The sequence below is a fragment of the Sturnus vulgaris genome, chromosome 16 (assembly GCF_052056855.1).
Source record: "Sturnus vulgaris isolate bStuVul1 chromosome 16, bStuVul1.hap1, whole genome shotgun sequence".
In the NCBI taxonomy this organism is placed as follows: domain Eukaryota; kingdom Metazoa; phylum Chordata; class Aves; order Passeriformes; family Sturnidae; genus Sturnus; species Sturnus vulgaris.
Window position 1 is genome coordinate 14,337,133 of NC_142258.1, and position 18,021 is coordinate 14,355,153.

The 18,021-nt window shown below is 57.8% G+C and overlaps 1 protein-coding gene across 2 annotated transcripts; it reads left to right on the forward strand.

Annotated features, from left to right (window-relative positions):
- Positions 1–581: 581 nt before the first annotated feature.
- On the forward strand, positions 582–17,632 carry NLRC3 (NLR family CARD domain containing 3). Of its 2 annotated transcripts, XM_088174593.1 has the most exons (19): positions 582–1,182; positions 6,358–6,496; positions 6,946–7,094; positions 8,361–10,104; positions 10,665–10,751; positions 11,183–11,266; positions 11,516–11,599; positions 12,043–12,126; positions 12,217–12,300; positions 12,720–12,803; positions 13,506–13,589; positions 14,037–14,120; positions 14,222–14,305; positions 14,543–14,626; positions 15,111–15,194; positions 15,303–15,386; positions 15,595–15,678; positions 15,863–15,946; positions 16,520–17,632. In XM_088174593.1, the coding sequence occupies exons 2-19, from the start codon at positions 6,471–6,473 to the stop codon at positions 16,608–16,610; spliced, it is 3,189 nt and encodes a 1,062-aa protein (XP_088030719.1). In that variant the 5' UTR covers positions 582–1,182; positions 6,358–6,470; the 3' UTR covers positions 16,611–17,632. The 2 variants fall into 2 exon arrangements, with proteins under 2 accessions (XP_088030719.1, XP_088030718.1); XM_088174592.1 differs by lacking the exons at positions 582–1,182; positions 6,358–6,496; positions 6,946–7,094; positions 13,506–13,589 and having other exon boundaries at positions 8,365–10,104.
- Positions 17,633–18,021: the final 389 nt, after the last annotated feature.

Below are 18,021 nucleotides of genomic sequence, written 5' to 3' on the forward strand. Positions count from 1 at the left end.
AGACCTCAAACTCCCCAGAGGAAAGGTTTTAACCCTTACTGGGCACAGCCTGGGGCGGGCAGAGAGCGAGGCTGGGGGAGGCACAGCCCAAAGTGGTGGCTGGAGGTCCAGATTTCTGCTTGCCCCCACCTCTCCTCCCCAAACACAGTTCAGTGGCCACGAGCCCACCATGACCCCACCAGCTCGCCACCACGAGAGCTCCATTAGCCATCATTTGCCTGAACGCCAGTGGAATTTTTATAGCATTTACAAAATGAGGGTTTTGTCGAACAAGAATGGAAAATAATGACCGACACCAGCTGCCCGTGCGGAGCTGGGGAGGGAAGATCCCGCCGGTCCTGCTGCTCTGATAGCTCTGGCTCCTTGGTGGGATGGGATCCGGCTCTTTGGAGACAAGTCCTAATTCCAGGAAGCATTTAACAAGGGCAGGAGAATGGCTTTCGAGGAAAGGAAGGCTATTCCTACCCTTTAATTCCACTCTTTCAAAACACAACTTTAATTCACTCTTGTAATTATTTCTCTTCACTACCCAGTGAAGGGCAGAGCTGCTGCAAGTCCAGTCTCTTCCATGGCATATTCCCAGCGTTCCTGGCCAGCGAGGGGGTTGTGTAGCAAAACCCCTTGGCTCTCCCAGGCCAGGGTGAGCTCATGGTTTTGCTTCAAGTGAATCCAGTAGTCTGGATGTTGTTGGGGACGGGTTTGTGGCTTTCGGAGAAAGCATCCGCAGCCAGGGAAGTGTCGGCACACGGAGCATCCCAGCGGGACAGCTCCGGCTGCCGCTGCCGGGGTCAGACGCTGCTGGCTTTTGGCGGATCCCTCAGCACGATTTGCATACACAGCAACCAGCCCTGCTCTGACAGGAAGGAAGATCAGTGAGACACAGGGCAGGAGGGGCGAGCAGCGAACGGAAAGACATAAAAGCCACGGGGCTGGAACCGGCGGGGGAACCCGGAGCCACCTTCCCCAGGTGCTGCCCCGCCCCGGGTCCCATCACCTGCAGGGGACACCAGCGGGAAGGGTGGCTTCTGCCTTGGACTTGAGCATCCATCCAGGAGGAAGCAAAGCCCTGGGGATGAAAAGCTGAGCGGGACACGGAGGGGCTGCATCCTGCCGTGGCCACGAGGATGCTCTCGCCACTGCCCCGCTCACACTCCGACCTGGGGAAGGCGGCACGAGGCCAAGGTAGGGCTTGGAGGGGCTTGGGAGGGGTGTGGGGACAAGGGGAGGTGTCACTTGGCTCTCCCGCGTGGGGACAGAGCTCGTGCTGTGATGGACACGTGAAGTGGAGTCGCTGGGAAAAGGCGGCAGGGCCGGGAGCTGCTGGGCAGAGGTCCCTGGCATGGCACAGCATGGCACAGCATGGCACGGCACGGCCACCAGGCTGGCAGGAGTGGGTGGAGCCCGGAGTGATGGAGACGAGCATGGGACCCCACAGGAAGCCTGGCACATGTCACAAATTCTGTCCCCTTGCCTGCTCTGCCTGCCAGGGCATGGAGGCAGCCACAGCCAGGCTGTCCTGCCTGCCCAAAGCCTTCTGCAGCAGCTTTCCCCTCCTTAATGTCGTTTGCTGAACTAATTAACTTCCAAACCATCCCAAATAAACTCCAAGATGTACCATGGGTAGAAAAGGAAGAGATTAATGACACACTCACCTGTGGCACGGTGCAAAACGGCACCAAAGAGTGGGGCAGGGCGCTGGGGTGTCACAGGAGCGGGTCAGGGGCTGGAGCTCAGAGGTGGGCACAGAGCCCGGGCACCCTGGGCTGCCTCAGGGCATCAGACTCGATCCTGCTGTTATTTAAGCACTCATGGGCACTGTGTAGCCCATAAATATGGGACTGCTGGTGCACAGCAGTCACACCCTGGGATGTCACTGTCACAGCGTTTGGCCAGCACGTGGCAGAGTTATCCAAAGCCAGACAGGCATCCTTGGGAGCAAGGGGACACCTCCCACTCGGGATGTTCCTGTTGCACGAAGATTTCTCTCTGGAGAGCTGGCAGCTGCTCTTTGGGATGCTCTGTAAGCCCAGAAAGGTTGTTCTGACAAACACAGAGGTCTCTGGGGTGGGTACCGCCTCTGTCAGCATCCCTGCAGCCCTGGGGCTGCAGGCTGGCAGCAGCTCCTGCCCAGTTTTCCTGCTGATATCCTGAGATGCCGGGGGTGGCAGGGGCAGAAGCGTTTGCTGGGAGGATCTGCTTTTCAATCCGCTGTTTGCACATCCGTGGTAAAGCATCCATGGGGCACGGCCAGCTCAGGAAATGCATCAGCCTTCATTCTGCAGCTTGTGAGGTGCAGCAGTGCCCTGCAAGGAACCTCCTCTTCAAAATTACCTTTATTTTTAGCTGTTTAGAATCACCCACAGATCGATTTTCCCCTTTTTTTCTGGTGAGATTTGGGATTGGCACTGCTGGCATCCAGCCCAGGGGCCCTTCATGGCCCCTCACCTCCTATTTAATCCCTGCTGTGTCTGGGCCCTATTATTGGGGTTCAAGGAAACAAAAAACCAAAACTCAAACCTGGAAGAGATTAAATTTGACATAAAATACATTTGGTAATAAATTTTGCTGGCATTAAATCCAGATCAAAAAGTATAAGTCATATGTAAACTTAGATAACCGAGTTACTTGCTAGCCTGAAAGCGTGATAATTGAGTAATAATGCAGAAAGTATTTCATTGCACATTTAATTAGCAGAAATTAACGATGTGAAATCTCTTCCATTCTGCCAAAAGGTGGCAGCCTGCATCCTGGCTTCGGGATTCGCTCAGCTCAGGGGGAACAGCTGGGAAATGTTTTCATTTCCAGGCAGCTCGCTGCTCTCCGAGGTGGGATCAGCTCAGGGCGGACATGTGGCAGGAGAAATAAAATAAATAAAATAAAAAGGGCCGAAGGTGAGCGGGTGGAGGAGCCCGGAGGAGCCCAGGAAAGGTGGGAGATGTGCGGGGCCGGTGCCGCTCCCGTCCCGTGCCCGGGGCTGAACCCGGGGCTCCCCCACCCCAAACCGCAGAGCTTTGGGGGATTGGCTGCACGGAGAACCCCACATGGTGGCACATGGACAAGGACAGGGCCAGGCTGAGGTTTTCTGCCTGTTTGGGGCGTGGAGCTGAGCTGGAGTGGGCACCTCCCGCCTTGTGCAGGTACTGTGTGATTATGCAATTTCTAGCTCATATGAAAAGCTTTTGACCTTATCTAAATACTGTAGATGAGTCAGTTTTCGGGTGTTTTCCATCTGTGGGTGCCTGCAGCCATCCAGGAGCTCTTGCCCAGCTCTTTGGTGCCTGTCTAACCTTGGCACCCCCAACCCACCCCCAGCCCACTGCAGCAGGTCCCCAGCAGGGCTCGACGAGCTGGGAATTCCCACTGGAGGTGCCGACCACCCCCTCCCCACCATGCTGCTGGTGAATCCCTGCAGGGCGACAAACACAGGGCATCACCTGATGTACTCCTGGTGCTGCTGGGACAGCTCCTGGCCTGGCATGGTCCCAGTCCTCAGCAGATCCCTAAGGCACAGGGGGATGGATCTGTCTGGGGCAGGAGGGAGATTTAGGAGGCAGTAAATGCCTCTTTCTCCACACAACTTCATGCTGTGGCCACTTCAGGGCTGTCCTTTCATCCCAGATTCCCTGGGTGCTGCTCTGGTCATGTTAGACTGCCAGGAATGAAACTGCACATTCATAATTAGAGCCAGAGATGAGCAGGAGCAGCTACATCCAGGCCCGTGTTCCCTGGTGTTGGTGTCAGGAGTTTGAATCCTGGATCAGGATGGACACAGTGAAAACCACAGCAGCAGTTTGGGAGAGGGTTGGCTGTGCTCGGGGGTGGGCACCTTCCAGCACGGTGCTTTGTGGCTCCCAGCACTGATGGGTTTTGGGCAGGGGCACTCAGGTGGGATTGGGATGTAGGGATGGTGGGGCTGAAGCTGCTGGAAGGACACATCAGTGTTGTCTACACATCCTTAGAGGAGAGGATTTTCTCTTGGCCTGGACCTTTGGAAAAAAAAAAAAAAAAGCGTTAATGCCAACTTGTTGCCAAGAAAATGTCCCTTTCCCTCCCCGGGGCTTGCAGATGCCATTCACCAGTTTGTCTGGGCAGCCCCTGCCCTCCAGCCCTTTGTCCCAGTTTCCCTGGGGGGCAAAGGCAAGGCAGGGCAGACACAAGCCTTTATCCCTGCTCCTCTGGCTGCCAGTGGGACATTGTCCCTGCTGGATGGATGCTGGCCAGGCAAAGCTGCACACCTGGGATGTGCAGGATGGACACCTCGGGCAGGAGTCATGGCCAGCAGCCTTGGAATGAGCTGGGTCCCATCCTGGACACACCTGGATCTCTGTAGGGGTCATGGAGCTTGGCTGGGCCTTACCCTTCAGACATCTCTTGTGAGAGCTGGGAACTTCCTGCAGCCCCTCAGGACTCAGCCTCTGTCTGGTCCTAGAGCTGCACCTGAAACTACTGGAACCAGAAAAAAATCACAGCCCCTGCATTAATTCTTCTGCTGCTTCATTCTCCTGGTGAGATGCCTCTGCAGGAGCTGGCCCACGGCTGCTGGCTTTTCAAGGAGCACCAGAGGACAGCATCAAACATTCTCTGGAGCTGGAGCAGCTTTGTCCCATCAAAGGGCTGTGTTTCAGGGGAAGGGCTGCAGGGAACATCGCTGCAAGCAGCAAAACCCCCTTTCATTCTGGCTGTGTTCTGGCTTGCACACCAAAGATCAGAGACAGACCTGGGGACTGCAGAGGCTTAATTGAACTTTCCAGGCCAGTTAGAGACAAGAACACATCAAAGGATGAACATTTCGCTGTGAATTGCTCACTGAGCTCCTTTAATTGATGGTATCTTCATTGACCAGGCCACTGCCTGGGGGTGATGAGTAAGAGCTGCTGCTGGAGCCCTGCTGCTCCCAGTATGGAGGAAAGGGCTTTGCTTTGGGATCACTGCCAGGGACTCGTGGGCCTCTGACACCACTGGCACCAGGGGCTCAGAGCTGGGCAGCTTGGGCTGAGCCCAGCCTTCCATCCTGAAGGGAAAGGCCGTGGGCTCAGACCCTGCTCCAACAGCTCCTCCCAGCCCTGCAAGGCATTGTCAGGAGCCACTCGGGCCGGTGGAGCTGGGCTTTGGCACCCAGCACCTTCTGTCACTCAGCCCACTCTGCAGGACATGCCACCTGTCTCTGTAGGGGAGGGACTCAGCCCTGGGGACACTGCCAGGTCTCTCCTGTAGCCCAGCCACCTTCTGCAGTCTTGTGCTTCTGGTGGGAGAAATAAACCCCAGCATGGATCCCTGGGAGGGAGGATGGACAGAAGTTGTTCCAAGCACTTTCACCTCACACCATGGACCAGAAACTCTGCCAGGTTTTCCTGGTCCAGCTACATCTGTGCTCTCTCCCTAGAAGAGGTCTGACCAAAGAAAGGAGTGTTACCTGTGGGTGAGGCTGCATCAAAGCCCCCCCAGTGCCCACATCCCCCTTGGGGGGGTTTGACAAAGACAAGGCTGTCCGTGGGCAGGGACCCCATTGCAGAGCAGCAGGGAGGTGTTCACATGGATCCAGAGCATCCTGTAGGCCACGTGGAAAGGAGGAAAGATGCCAGGATGGAGTCGCTGACACTGTGTGTGTGCATTGCTCCTGTGATCAGACATCCCCTGGGGCTCAGGAGTTCCCACCTGGACATGGCAGTGCCTGGAGATGATTTTGGGGCTGGTGGCACAGCACAGTGCCTCTAACACATCTGGAGCTGGGAGGCATGGACTCTCAGGCATGGACACATTTCCCTCTCCACCTCTACTTGAAGAACAACAGGACTCTGAGCAGATTAACTTCTTAAAATAAATAGCAAACCCTCAGCGTGGTTTGGCAGCAGCTGAGGGGGAGGGAGCAGGTAGATGCTCTTGCTCTGGGTGATGATTCAGAGCATCCTCAGAGCTCTGTGACAGGATGTGGTGCTGGCCACGAGTAGCAAGCCCCGTCAGAGGCTCTGGATGGGGGCCAGGTGGGTTTGAAACCAAAACAGGCCCTTCATCACTCTGCCTGCTGCCCCACAGCTTCCTTCACAATACAGAGAAGAATGCAGTTCTCAGCCCTGGTGACAGTGGTGACACTTGGGTGCTCCCCAGGTGACCCACAGATAGCACAGAGGCATTGTCAAGGCAATTCATGCACCGCTGTGCTTGACAAAGGTCGTGGTGTAAGTGGTGAAGGCACCGAGTGTGTGAGGTCTGGGCCCAGCTGTGCCTGCAGTGAAGGGGACTCTGCCTCAGCCAAAAGCTGCTGAATGAACCCCCGGCTCAACCACACCCAGCACCACCACAGCTCAGAGTGGGCTCCCTCCCACACTGCTCCTCATGCTTCTCCTCTTCTTCCACCAGGGCCACGGGCAGGGGCTGAGGAGCCCTGGGTGGTGCTGTGAGCTGGCCAGGGGACACGGGGTGGCCCATGGGACGCTGCTGCCACCACAGCACTCCTCACCCAGGGACCACCCATGTCACGGGAGGCCTCTGATGGAAGGTGAGTGCTGGCTGGGCAGATCTGTCACCTTGGGGGAGTAGAAATGGGATGAGGTGGAGCACCAAGGTGTGAGCAGATCCAAGGCAGTGCTGGCACCGGGAGAATGGCTGTCTCTGGAGAGAAATGATCTTGCTCAGTTTTTTTCTCTGCATGGGTTTGGATTCCAGGAGAAAACACCATTTAATGATTGTGTTCTTCAGTCTCTTTGGCTCCAATTTCAGTAGCTGCTGCCCTGACCTAGCAGCTCCTAACAAAGCCTCCTACCAGGACTTTGGGATGGCATCGCTGCAAGGAGGGCCCGGGCAGGGCACTGTGGAGGGCTCCAGCTCACCCCTGCTACCTTTAGAGTCAGAGGCAATTCTGCACTGCTGCCTTTCCCTGTCACCCCTCACTCACCCACATTCCCAGGGCTGCTGAGGACCCACCTGTCCCTCTGTCCTGTCCCACAGGGACCTGGATCCACCGGTACGGCAGGCAGCTGGCGAGGTCCATCTCCCCGCAGTTCCTGGAGGACATCAGCAGCCACCTGTGCAGGCTGGAGCTCCTGACGGCCGGGGAGGCTGCCCAGGTGCAGGCAGCGAGCCCCCTGCCCGAGCAGGTGAGGGCTGTGCTGGATGTCCTGGCTGGCAAGGGCAGCCACGCCTCCCAGTCCCTGCAGAGCTTCATCCCGACCTCCAACTCGCAGCTCTACCTCCACATCACTGTCTGTGGTAGGCAGCCCAGCCGGGGGGGGCTGCACACGTGGCCTGGTGCTTGCTGGACACCCTGAGGTGTGCTCAGGGCCGGGGGTGTGGCAGCTCTGCTGGGAGGACATCATCCGTGCAGGTGATGGTGCCATCGCAGCGACTCTGCTGGGGAAGGACGCTCTCAGCCAGGGTGACTGGTGCTTTGTCACCCAGCACCTTCTGTCACTCATCCCACTCTGCAGGACATGCCACCTGTCCCATCCTGGAGATCCAGCCATGGTCTGGGAGGGACTCAGCCCTGGGGACATTGCCAGGTCCCTCCTGCAGCCCGGCCACCTTCTGCAGTCTTGTGCTTCTGGTGGGAGAAATAAACCTCTGGCTCTCTGCCAGGTCTGAGAGAGCTTCCTCCAGGCCCCTCACTGCCCTCTGCACACCTCTCTGGGCAGCCTGAGGAGTTTTTGATGTCCTCAATGTTCAGATGACAGCAGCCAGTCCTGGTGCCAGGCTGGGAACAGGTAAAGGACGGCTGACCCTGACCCCATCAGCTGCTGGCTGCCCCAAATTCAGGCTCTCTCTGCAGCCCTCTTGCCAGGAGAGGTTTCCTTGGTTTCCCTCCTGGTTAGAAGGCTCCAGCCTTAGCTGATGTCTGCTCCAAGTCTCTCATACCATTATCACCTGCCTGTCCAGCCTTTGCTGGAGGGTTTAATTTTGCTGTGATACCTGAGCCAGGTGAGCAGGACAGGTCCAGAGGTGGCCACCAGGTTCAGCCAAGAGTCCAGTTCATCAGAAAGTCCATGGCCATGAGGCAGGAATGAAGTCAAGCTGGGAAGTCAATTGAGAGGTCAGGATCAGGCCCAGCAAGGGCAATCAGGTTCAGACACAATCCAGTGGCCACCAGGGCAGAGTGATGAGGCCCAAGACGAAGATGTAGCTCCTACAACATATCTTTAGCTGAGGCTGAAGGCCCTGGGCTGAGCTTAAATGGGCTCCTGGACTGACTGTGAGGCTGATCAGGACCCTTTAGGCCTCTTGGTGCCCTCTGAGCCCTGCCATCCTTCCCACCAGGATGTAAAGGCTCCGTGAGGTTTCCCTCTGCATGGGCATGGCAGAAAAGTGAAGCAGCTTCTGTCATTTGCCTTTGTGGTTCCTCCTCACCCCTGTTTCATTTCTCTGTGCAGAACCCATGGTGCAGAAGCACCTGGAGAGCCTGCAGAGCTCCTGTGGGAATGGCCTGGAGTCAGGAGCCCTGCAGCGCCTCACCAACCTGCTGCTGGTGGAAGGCCTGACCGACATCCAGCAGAAGGAACACGACATCCTGCAGGTTGAAACCACCAAAGGCCTGCCAAACGTATCCAAGAGCATCCCCCTGGAGAAGCTGTTCCTGCCTCTCTCCAAAGTCAGCATCCCCCCTCGGGTCTCTGTCACCATCGGCGTGGCCGGGATTGGCAAGAGCACTCTGGTGAAGCTGTTTGTCTGCAGCTGGGCAAAGGGGGAGATCAACAGGGACATCATGTTTGTGCTGCCCCTCACCTTCAGGGAGCTCAACACCTACGAGAAGCTCTCTGCTGAGCGCCTCATCTGCTCGGCCTCCCCTCACATCCCCGAGCCCGGCTGCATCGCGGCCGGCGCCGCCCGGACCCTGCTCATCCTCGACGGCCTGGACGAGTTCAAGACCCCCTTGGATTTTTCCAACGCAGCGGTTTGCACCGATCCCAAAAAGGAGATCCAAGTGGACAACCTGATCACCAACATCATCAGGGGAAACCTGCTGCAGGAGGCCTCTGTGTGGGTCACTTCGCGGCCGGTGGCAGCCAGGCAGATTCCCGGCGGGCTGGTGGACCGCATGACGGAAATCCGCGGCTTTGGGGCTGCAGAGATGAAGGACTTCTTGGACCAGATGTTTCTGGACAACAGAGATCTGTCCAGCCAAGTCCTGCAGCACATCAGGGCTAATAGGTCGCTACATGTCCTGTGCACCATTCCTGGTTTTTGCAGGATTTCCGGCTCCTCGATCGCTTATTTCCTGAAACATAGCAGTGATCAATCTCAGGAAGCAGCCGTGGTCCCCAGGACCCTCTCAGAAATCTACTCCTATTATTTTAAAATGGCTCTGAGTGGTGACTGGCTGGAGAAGCCGAGAGAAACCCTGAGGATTGAACAGGCCGTGAACACCAGCAAGAAGCTGGTGGGCAGCCTGGGCAGGCTGGCCTTCTACGGGCTGCTCCGGAAGAAACACGTGTTCTACGAGCAGGACATGAAGGCTTACGGCATCGACCTGTCCCTGCTGCACAGCAGCCTCGCCACCCGCCTGCTGCTCAAGGAGGACATGCAGGCCTCCACAGCCTACTACTTCTCCCACTTGACCATCCAGGAGTTCCTGGCGGCTCTTTTTTACCACACGGCGGCCAAGCGAGCCATCTTCGACCTGTTCACGGAGAGCGGCGTGTCCTGGCCCAAGCTGGGCTTCCTGACGCATTTCAGGGGCGCGGTGCAGCGGGCGCTGCAGGCCGAGGACAGGCAGCTGGACATCTTTGTGCGCTTCCTCTCGGGGCTGCTGTCCCCGCAGGTGAACCGGCTGCTGTGCGGGTGGCTGCTGCAGAAGGACGAGCAGGGCGGGCTCAGGGGCCAGGCCATCGGTGTCCTGCAGGGCTGCCTCCACGCCGAGCACGCCGTGTCGTCGCGCGCCGTCAACGCCATGCGCTGCCTGCACGAGATGCAGCACACCGACACCGCCAAGGCCATGGAGGAGGCCATGAGGAGCGGCACCTTGGCGGGGATGCTCACCCCCACGAACTGCTCGGCCCTGGCTTATCTCCTGCAGGTCTCTGACGTGTGCCTGGAGGAGACAAACCTCTCCAACTGCCTCACCTACAATGTCTGTAAGAGCCTGCTCTCCCAGCTCCTCTTCTGCCACAACCTCAGGTGAGTCCTGGTGGGATTGCACTGGGAAAAGTGAGGAGAGATGCCAAGCTGTGACTGTGGAATCACAGATTGGTTTGTGTTAGAAGGGACCTTAAAGTCCATCCAGTTCCACCCCCCCTGCCGTGGGCAGGGACACCTTCCAGTAGCCCAGGCTGCTCCAAGCCCCATCAAACCTGGCTTTGGACACTGCCAGGGATCCAGGGGCAGCCACAGCTTCTCTGGGCACCCTGTGCCAGGGCCTGCCCACCCTCACAGAGAAGAATTTAATCGAAATCTCTCCTCTTTTAGTTTAAACCTGTTCCCTGTTTTAAGTCCCCTCTAAGTACTGGAAGCTGCAATGAGTTCTCTCTCCCCTGTGATTCACAATCCCAGGTGCCAATGGAGACATGGGTCCACCAAATGTTGCCCACCTGCAGAGAGCCGCCCTGGGATGGCTCTGGGTCAGCTCCACTTCTGCCCTTGAGCTTCTCCACCTGGGACAGGCAGATGTCATGGGAGGACCATGCTTTCTCCACTTTCTCCAAACCCTTGTTCTTGCTCTTTCCTTGTGTCTTCTGCAGGCTGGACAATAACCAGTTTAAGGATGATGTGATGGAGCTGCTGGGCAGTGTGCTGAGTGTGAAGGACTGCCAGATCCAGAGGCTCAGGTAGGATGGGATGTCCTGGGGATGCAAAACCAGGGTGGGGGTCCCCCAGGAATGTCTCTCCCACTGGCTCCCCAGGGTGCCTAATGACAAGGACAGCCCCACACCATCCCCTGCACCCAGGCACAGTGACCTTACCCCAAGATTGTCTTTCCCCTCCTCCCACTCTTCCTCAGGGCTGCACAGAGTTCCCCATGCTGCCATCTGAGCTCCTTTATAGGACACAAATGAATTTTATGTCCAGAAACTGTCCTTGCAGTCCCTGCCTGGTGTCCACTCCAGTAGAACATCCATCACTTTGGTTGTACCTGAATCAAATGCTCCCCATGGCTCTTCTCTGCTCACCCATCCCAGCTGCCTCCTGGGACATGCCAGGGTGTGTGCCAGTCTCTTTCTCCTCTGGAAAAACACCCAATTTTCATTTTTCTGGGCAGCTTGGCAGAAAATCAGATCAGCAACAAGGGAGCCAAAGCTCTGGCCAGGTCGCTGCTGGTGAACAGGAGCCTCATGGTGCTGGAGTAAGTGCAGCCCTTCCCCAGCTCCTGTGGTGCACACACTCCCACTGGGAACCATTCCCTGCCCATGGAGGGGCTGGATCCCACCTGGCCTGACCAACCTGGGCAGGGTCTCCAGCCCCTAAAGCCACCACCACAAGCTGCTGGCCTGATGTCCCACCTCAGCAGTGCCATGTGGAGGCATCTGGCTTAAACTGGGCCTGTGCCAGTCTGGCTTTGCTAACCTTGGCTTTTCTGCCCATCCTGCCCCAGCCTGCGGAGCAATTCCATTGGCCCCACCGGAGCAAAAGCCCTGGCTGATGCCCTGAAAAAAAACCAAATCCTGCTCTCCCTGAAGTAAGTCTCAACTTCTGTAGCACCTCCTGGAGCAGATCCCCAGGGCAGGCCCCCTTCCATCCCCCTTCTGTCATGGGGAGACCCTGGGCATACCCTGGGCCAGGTGTGCTGGGCAGTGAACATGAGTGCAGCTGCCACAGCCCCAGGGACTGTCCAGGATTTCCAGAAAGCTGGGATTCTCCTGCCTCTTGGCTTCAGTGGGGTGGGGTTGGAGTCTAGGTCGAGGTCCTTTCTGTGCATGGGAGCTCCCAGGGTGCTGATGGAAGAAAGAATATCCCATGGGAGAGGAGGGAAGGAGACTCCTGGTCAGGGATGCTTGGGGGCCAGACCCTTTTCTCAAGCCAGGGACAAGGGCAAGCACCCAGGAGAGGTGGGCACTGCCCTGCACAGCCCCTGGCCCCTGTGGAAGCATCCAGACATGGCCTCACTCCTGTCTCCCACAGCCTCCAGCACAACTCCATCAAGGAGGATGGGGCCACCTTCCTGGCCGAGGCCCTGCTGACCAACCACAGGCTGGTGACCCTGCAGTGAGTGACCAGGACGTGGTGTCCCCCCCTCAGCCACCCTCAAGGGGATGTGGCAGCTGCCATTCACAGATGCCTTCCTCCCTTTTGCAGCCTGCAGAAAAACGCCATCGGAGCCCAGGGCGCCCGGAAAATCGCGGAGGCGCTGAAGAAGAACTGCAGCCTGAGGGAGCTGATGTGAGCACGGCAGGAGGGGAGGGATGGCAGGGCCACCACATCTCCCGGGATCTGTGGGCAGCAATGGCAGGAAAGGGGCAGGTCCATGTGACAGGCAAGAGGGACACTGCTGGCTCTGCCCAGAGGGGTTGGTGTGGATAGAGAGAGCAGCCCTGTGGAGATGCTCTCTGTGTCTCCAGGGATGCAGGGAACCACATCAAGGAAGGAGAAGCTGTCTCCCCTCTGGCAGAGGGAAGCAGCAGAGCTCCAGACCCTGGGGAAACATTAAAAGCTATTCCAGCTCAAACCAGCCACGAGAACAGAGGTGTAGTAGGTGGGAAATGAGGTGGCAGCGAGTTCAGGCTCGTTGCTGCAGCAGGAAGAGCCCGGGGGAGGTGAATCCCTTGCTGGCAGTTCCAAAGTTTCCTCTTCTGTCTCAGACTCTCGAGCAACTCGGTGGGAGACAACGGCTCCATTGCCTTGGCCGAAGCTCTGAGGGTGAACCACAGCCTGCAAAGCCTTGAGTGAGTTTGCCCTTGACAACAGAACCCAGCCTCCTCCTTCCAGCAAAATCTGCCACTCCTCAAGCCCTCAGCCCCTCCCCATGCCTGTCCCACTGCACATTCCCTGGATGTGCAGGCTGGAACACGATGGGGCAGCTCCAGCAGCACCAGGGGGCACTGACAGAATTAATCCTAAAACCCAGTGATGACTTTTTATTCTGGCTTGGAGGAAATCAGTAGTTTTGGGACTTCTCTCTCTCAGAAGTGTTGGGAATTGGCTAAGGAGGGAGGTAACAGGTTGAGGCCTGGCAGTTCAGGCTGGAATGGTGCAACCTTCATTCCCCATGGGAGCAGCACCTGGAGAGGAGGGCTGATGGCTCCTGGTGATGAGTGGCTGTGCCCTGGTTCTGTCCCTATGACAAGGATCCCAAACCCATGGGAGCCACATGCCCAGCTGAGCCAGCAGCCACGGTGACAGGTGGGGACAAGGCTGCCTCTAGTGCTGGCAAACCCTGTCCCCTCTGCTGCTGTGCTCAGCAGGAATGGCTGATCCCGCCCTGGATGCTCCAGGGTTGGTCCTTCTGCCTTGGCTCTCCCTGTCCCCTGAGGTTGGGAGATGTCCTTTTCTCGGTGAAATGGGCACTTTCCACCCCAAACATGAGCCTGCAGCCCACCTGTCATGCCAAGATTGGCCCATCCTCACACCTTCCCCGTTAATCTCAGTCTCCAGAGCAACTCCATCAGCAGTGCAGGGGTCACAGCACTGACAGCAGCTCTCTGCTCCAACAAGGGACTCCTCAGCCTCAAGTAAGTGACAGTCCCTCCAGCCACCCTGACCAAAAGCTGCTGCAGGGACCTGGGAGCTTTTCAGCAGCCTGGGCTTGTGCCTGGTTGTTTCCACAAGTGCTCTGAGATGCTGAAAGCAGCTTTGGTCCCTCCTCCAGTTGTGAGGAACTTCTCTCTGTCTTTATCTTTCTCCCTTTGGGATAATATTGATTCAGCCACTCTTGGAAGGAAAGGATGTCAGCAAGGATGAGAGGCTGGCAAAAAGCCCTGATGGGTCACCAGTGCCCACAGGAAACACAGGGAATGGAGGGGCATGGAATGGAGCTGCAGGAGCTGATGAGGAATGGGGGTCTCAGCCAAACTGCTCTACTCAATTGATGGCCTCAGCCCCAGAGCAGGAGGTGAAGGGGGAGCAGCTGGTCCAGCCCTGCCTTGGCTGCTCCTCCCCAGCCCCGTGTCCTTCCCCAGCCTCCGGGAGAACTCCATCAGCAAGGAGGGGGGCCCTGCCATCGCCCGTGCCCTGCGGAGCAACAGCACCCTCAGGAAGCTGGAGTAAGTCCCATGGGCCCCAGGAGGGCACCCAGAGCACCCCGTGGTGTCCCTGGAGCTGTCCTCAACTTTTCACTTGTGACTTGAGTCCTCTGTCCCCACAGCTTGGCGGCCAACCTGCTGTACGATGAGGGGGGCAAGGCCATTGCTTTGGCCATCAAGGAGAACCGGGCACTCACGTCCCTCCAGTGAGTTTCCCCTGGGCCTGCCTGGGTTTGAAGCCCATGGACATGGGCAGGGACACTGCTCCTGGCCCTCAGTCCCTCCAGGCTGTGACACCCTCCATGGGAGGGGTGCTGTGACATCCTTGATGGACCCACGGGGTCTTGTACATCCCTGGATGGATGCAGATGGGTGTGGAGCCTGGAAGGATCAGGGCACACTCACAGCCCAAGGCTTTACCTCTCATTTTCTCCTGTTTGCAGCTTGCAGTGGAACTTCATCCAGGCCAAAGCAGCCACAGCCCTGGCACAAGCACTACAGTCCAACAGCAGCCTGGCCAGCCTCGAGTAAGTGGGGACATGGGTGGATGAGTCCTGGGCCCTACTGGAAGGACCCTTAAAGCCCATCCAGTTTTACCCCTGCCATGTGCAGAGACACCTTCCACTGTCCCAGGCTGCTCCAAGCCCCATCCAACCTGGCCTTGGACACTTCCAGGGGCGGTCACAGCTTCTCTGGGCATCCTGTGCCAGGGCCTCCCCATCTCATTCTTCCCAATATCCCATCTAACCCTGCCCTCTGGCAGTGGGAAGCCATTCCCAGTGTCCTTCCCTGCAAACCCTTGTGCAAAGTTCCTCTCCAGCTCTCCTGGAGCCCCTTTAGGCCCTGGGAATCTGCTGTGTCCGCACTGGGTGTCCTTGGCTGAGGATGCTTTAAATGCCTTGTGGCCCAGGAGCTCTCCCAAGCCATTTGGGAATGCTGGGCCCTGTGCTGGCTGCCCTGTCCCTGCTCCTGGTTCCCAGGCCATGGGCACACACAGCACCTCTGTCCCAGCCTGCAGGAGAATGCCATCGGAGACGAGGGCATGGCCGCCCTCTCTGCTGCACTGAAGGTCAACACCACCCTGGCAGATCTCCAGTGAGTATTCAGGCTGCAGCAGGGCTCTGGTGTCACAGCCTAATTATCCTAATTAACACACCGTGGCCACCTCAGGACAAGTACTGAAGGGTCCCTGTTCCCTTGCAGCCTGCAAGTGGCTTCGGTTGGTGTGGCCGGTGCCCAAGCCCTGGCAGAAGCCTTGATGGTCAACACGAGCCTGCAGATCTTGGAGTAAGTGCACGGGGCCACCGAGTGCCCACAGCTGTGCCACTGATCCCTGGGCTGCCTGAGAGCCCAGCCCTTGGCTCAGCACTGCTCCTGCCCTTGCGTGGTGATGTCCCAGACCTGTCCCTGCACTCGCTGCGTGTGGTCACTTCTCCCCCTCCTCCTGTCCTGGGCCAGCCCGGGCTGTCCCTCCTCACTGTGCCTTTGTTTGCAGCCTGCGGGGAAACTCCCTGGGGCTGGCAGGGGCCAAGGCCATGGCACAGGCACTGAGGGTCAACCGCAGCCTCCGCCGGCTCAAGTGAGTATCCGGCTGAGCCAGGAACATTCCAGACATTCCCTTAGGGAACAGGGATGGCCAAGCCAGTGCTTCTCAGAAGGGCAAACCCTGAGCACGTGGCTTTTCCCAATGCCCAGTGCATGCGCTCCCTCCTGGTGGCCACATGTCCCTGGCTGGTGCTGTCTGACCCTCCTGCCTCCCGCAGCCTGCAGGAAAACTCCCTGGGCATGGAGGGAGCCATCTGCATCGCCACGGCCCTGAAGGGCAACCACGGCCTCACCTATGTCAAGTAAGTGGCTGCTGCAGTGGGTGGGAAAGGCAGGGACGGGGGAGACCATGGGAACCATTCAGGGACCTTCCCCACTGCCAGCACTGCCCATTCCTGGCTGTCCCACAGGGCAGGGGCATCCCGTGCTCCTCCCAGTGTGACAGCCACACAACTCCAGACCCCTCAGCTCCTCTCCAGGGATGCCTCTGGATCAAAGAACTACCTCAAAATACAAATACTCTCCAAAACGTTCCAGGGGAGAAGTGGCTCAGCCTCTCCAGCTGTCCAGGGCTTTCTCCAGCTCCTCACTTGGCTGCCTCAGGGTTCTCAAACCCAGAGTGCCATGGAGCAGGGTCCTGCACGGAGTGGGGTGGGCACAGGTGCTGGTGCAAAGCTGGGCAGCATCACCCAGGATCCTCCTCTGCCTGGTGGCCCAGCCTGAGCTCCCGCCTTTGCTCCCAGCCCTGATCTTTGCTCCCAGCCTAATCTCTCTTTGCTCCCAGCCTAATCTCTCTTTGCTCTCAGCCCTGATCTCTCTTTGCTCCCAGCCCTGATCTCTCTTTGCTCCCAGCCCTGATCTCTCTTTGCTCCCAGCCTGCAGGGCAATCACATCGGGCAGTCAGGAGCCAAGATGATCTCGGACACCATCCGGACCAACACGCCCGACTGCGTTGTGGACGTGTGAGGGCCTGGCTGCAGGAGGGGACCTGGGGGTCCCTCAGGCCTGGGTGACTACAGGGAGCTCCTTGGGGCCCATCTCAGGGACCAGAACTGGGCAAGGAAAGCTCCTGAGCTCCTGGCACGGCCCACGAGGAGCAAGTGTAGGATCAGGAGTGCAGGAGGGTCAAGACTCATGTTGAAAGCCGAGGGATGTGTATGCCCATGTCTGTGTTCATCCAGGCCTGGGGGAGCTTCAAGGAATGGGGGAAATGCAAAAAGGAGTGAGGAGGGGCAGATGCCACATGCCAGACCTTGATTTTGTGGGTGATTTATCTGCTGGTGGCAGCAACTCCCCTGGCTAAAACCAGCCCAGTCCTGCAGGCTCCCCTTGAAATCCCAGATGGACACGAGAGATTTGCTCAGATGGATGTGGTTCTGTGGACCTGGGCACTTCCAGCAGGTCCTGCCTGTTGCTGTGCCCTCAGTAACAGGCTGGTGCTGGCCAGGCACACTTGAAGTATTGGGCAGAGCTGTTCTCTATCAAAGAGAGAGGTAACCCAAGGCATAGGAGTGGAACCATCTAGAAGGACCTTGGAAAATAGAGTCCTTAGGAAAATGGAGCAGTAGGAGGGTGAATGTTAGAGGAACTGCAGTGCCTGAGGCTGGGCTGTCTCAGCTCCAAGTTCTGCCTCTCAGCTTCAGGCTGGAGCTCTTGGATCTCCTGCTGCTGTCACCGGTGTTCTGTGACCTTGAGATACCCAAGGTGTCCCAGGGTCTGTCCCTAGCAGGTCACCTTTTGACTAGGAGAGCAAAGGTGGTGGCAGAGACCCAGTGACTCTCTAGAGGTGCCAGGTTTGCAGGTGACCCAGCAGCCGAACTGTGAACCCCCAGAGACCCCTGAAGCCACTGTCCTCTGTCCCCAGCCCAGCCAGGACTCACTGCCACACTCAGGGCAGCCAGTGGCTGCTGCAGGGACCTGGGGGCTGATCCCAGAAACACTGGGCTGAGCTCTGGAGATGTAAATACTTGGGAATAAACTAGTTCCTGGATGAGAAGATGCCTCATGCCTTGTTCTTGCACTGTAGGACGTTTGGGATGGGTTGTGCTCCACTGCCCAGGGCTGAAAGCTCAGCTCACTGGCACAGGGGTCTGCTGCTCCTGCTCCTGCCTGGCACAAGCAGCTGCAGCAGCAGTGGCTTTGCCAAATGCCTGCTGGCTGTGCTGGAGGCTAGGTGGCAGTGCTGCCTGGAGAGAGAGGCTCTGGCTCTGTGCACACCAGATATGGAGTCACTTTTCCATCAGGGCCTACAGTACAGGAAATAAAAAACTGTGACTCCAACTGCAGCCCAGACTGGGAGACTGGGCCTGTTCTCAGGGCTCAGGTCATCACAGAATGCTTTGGGTTGGAGGGAATCTCAAAGCCCATCCATTCCCAC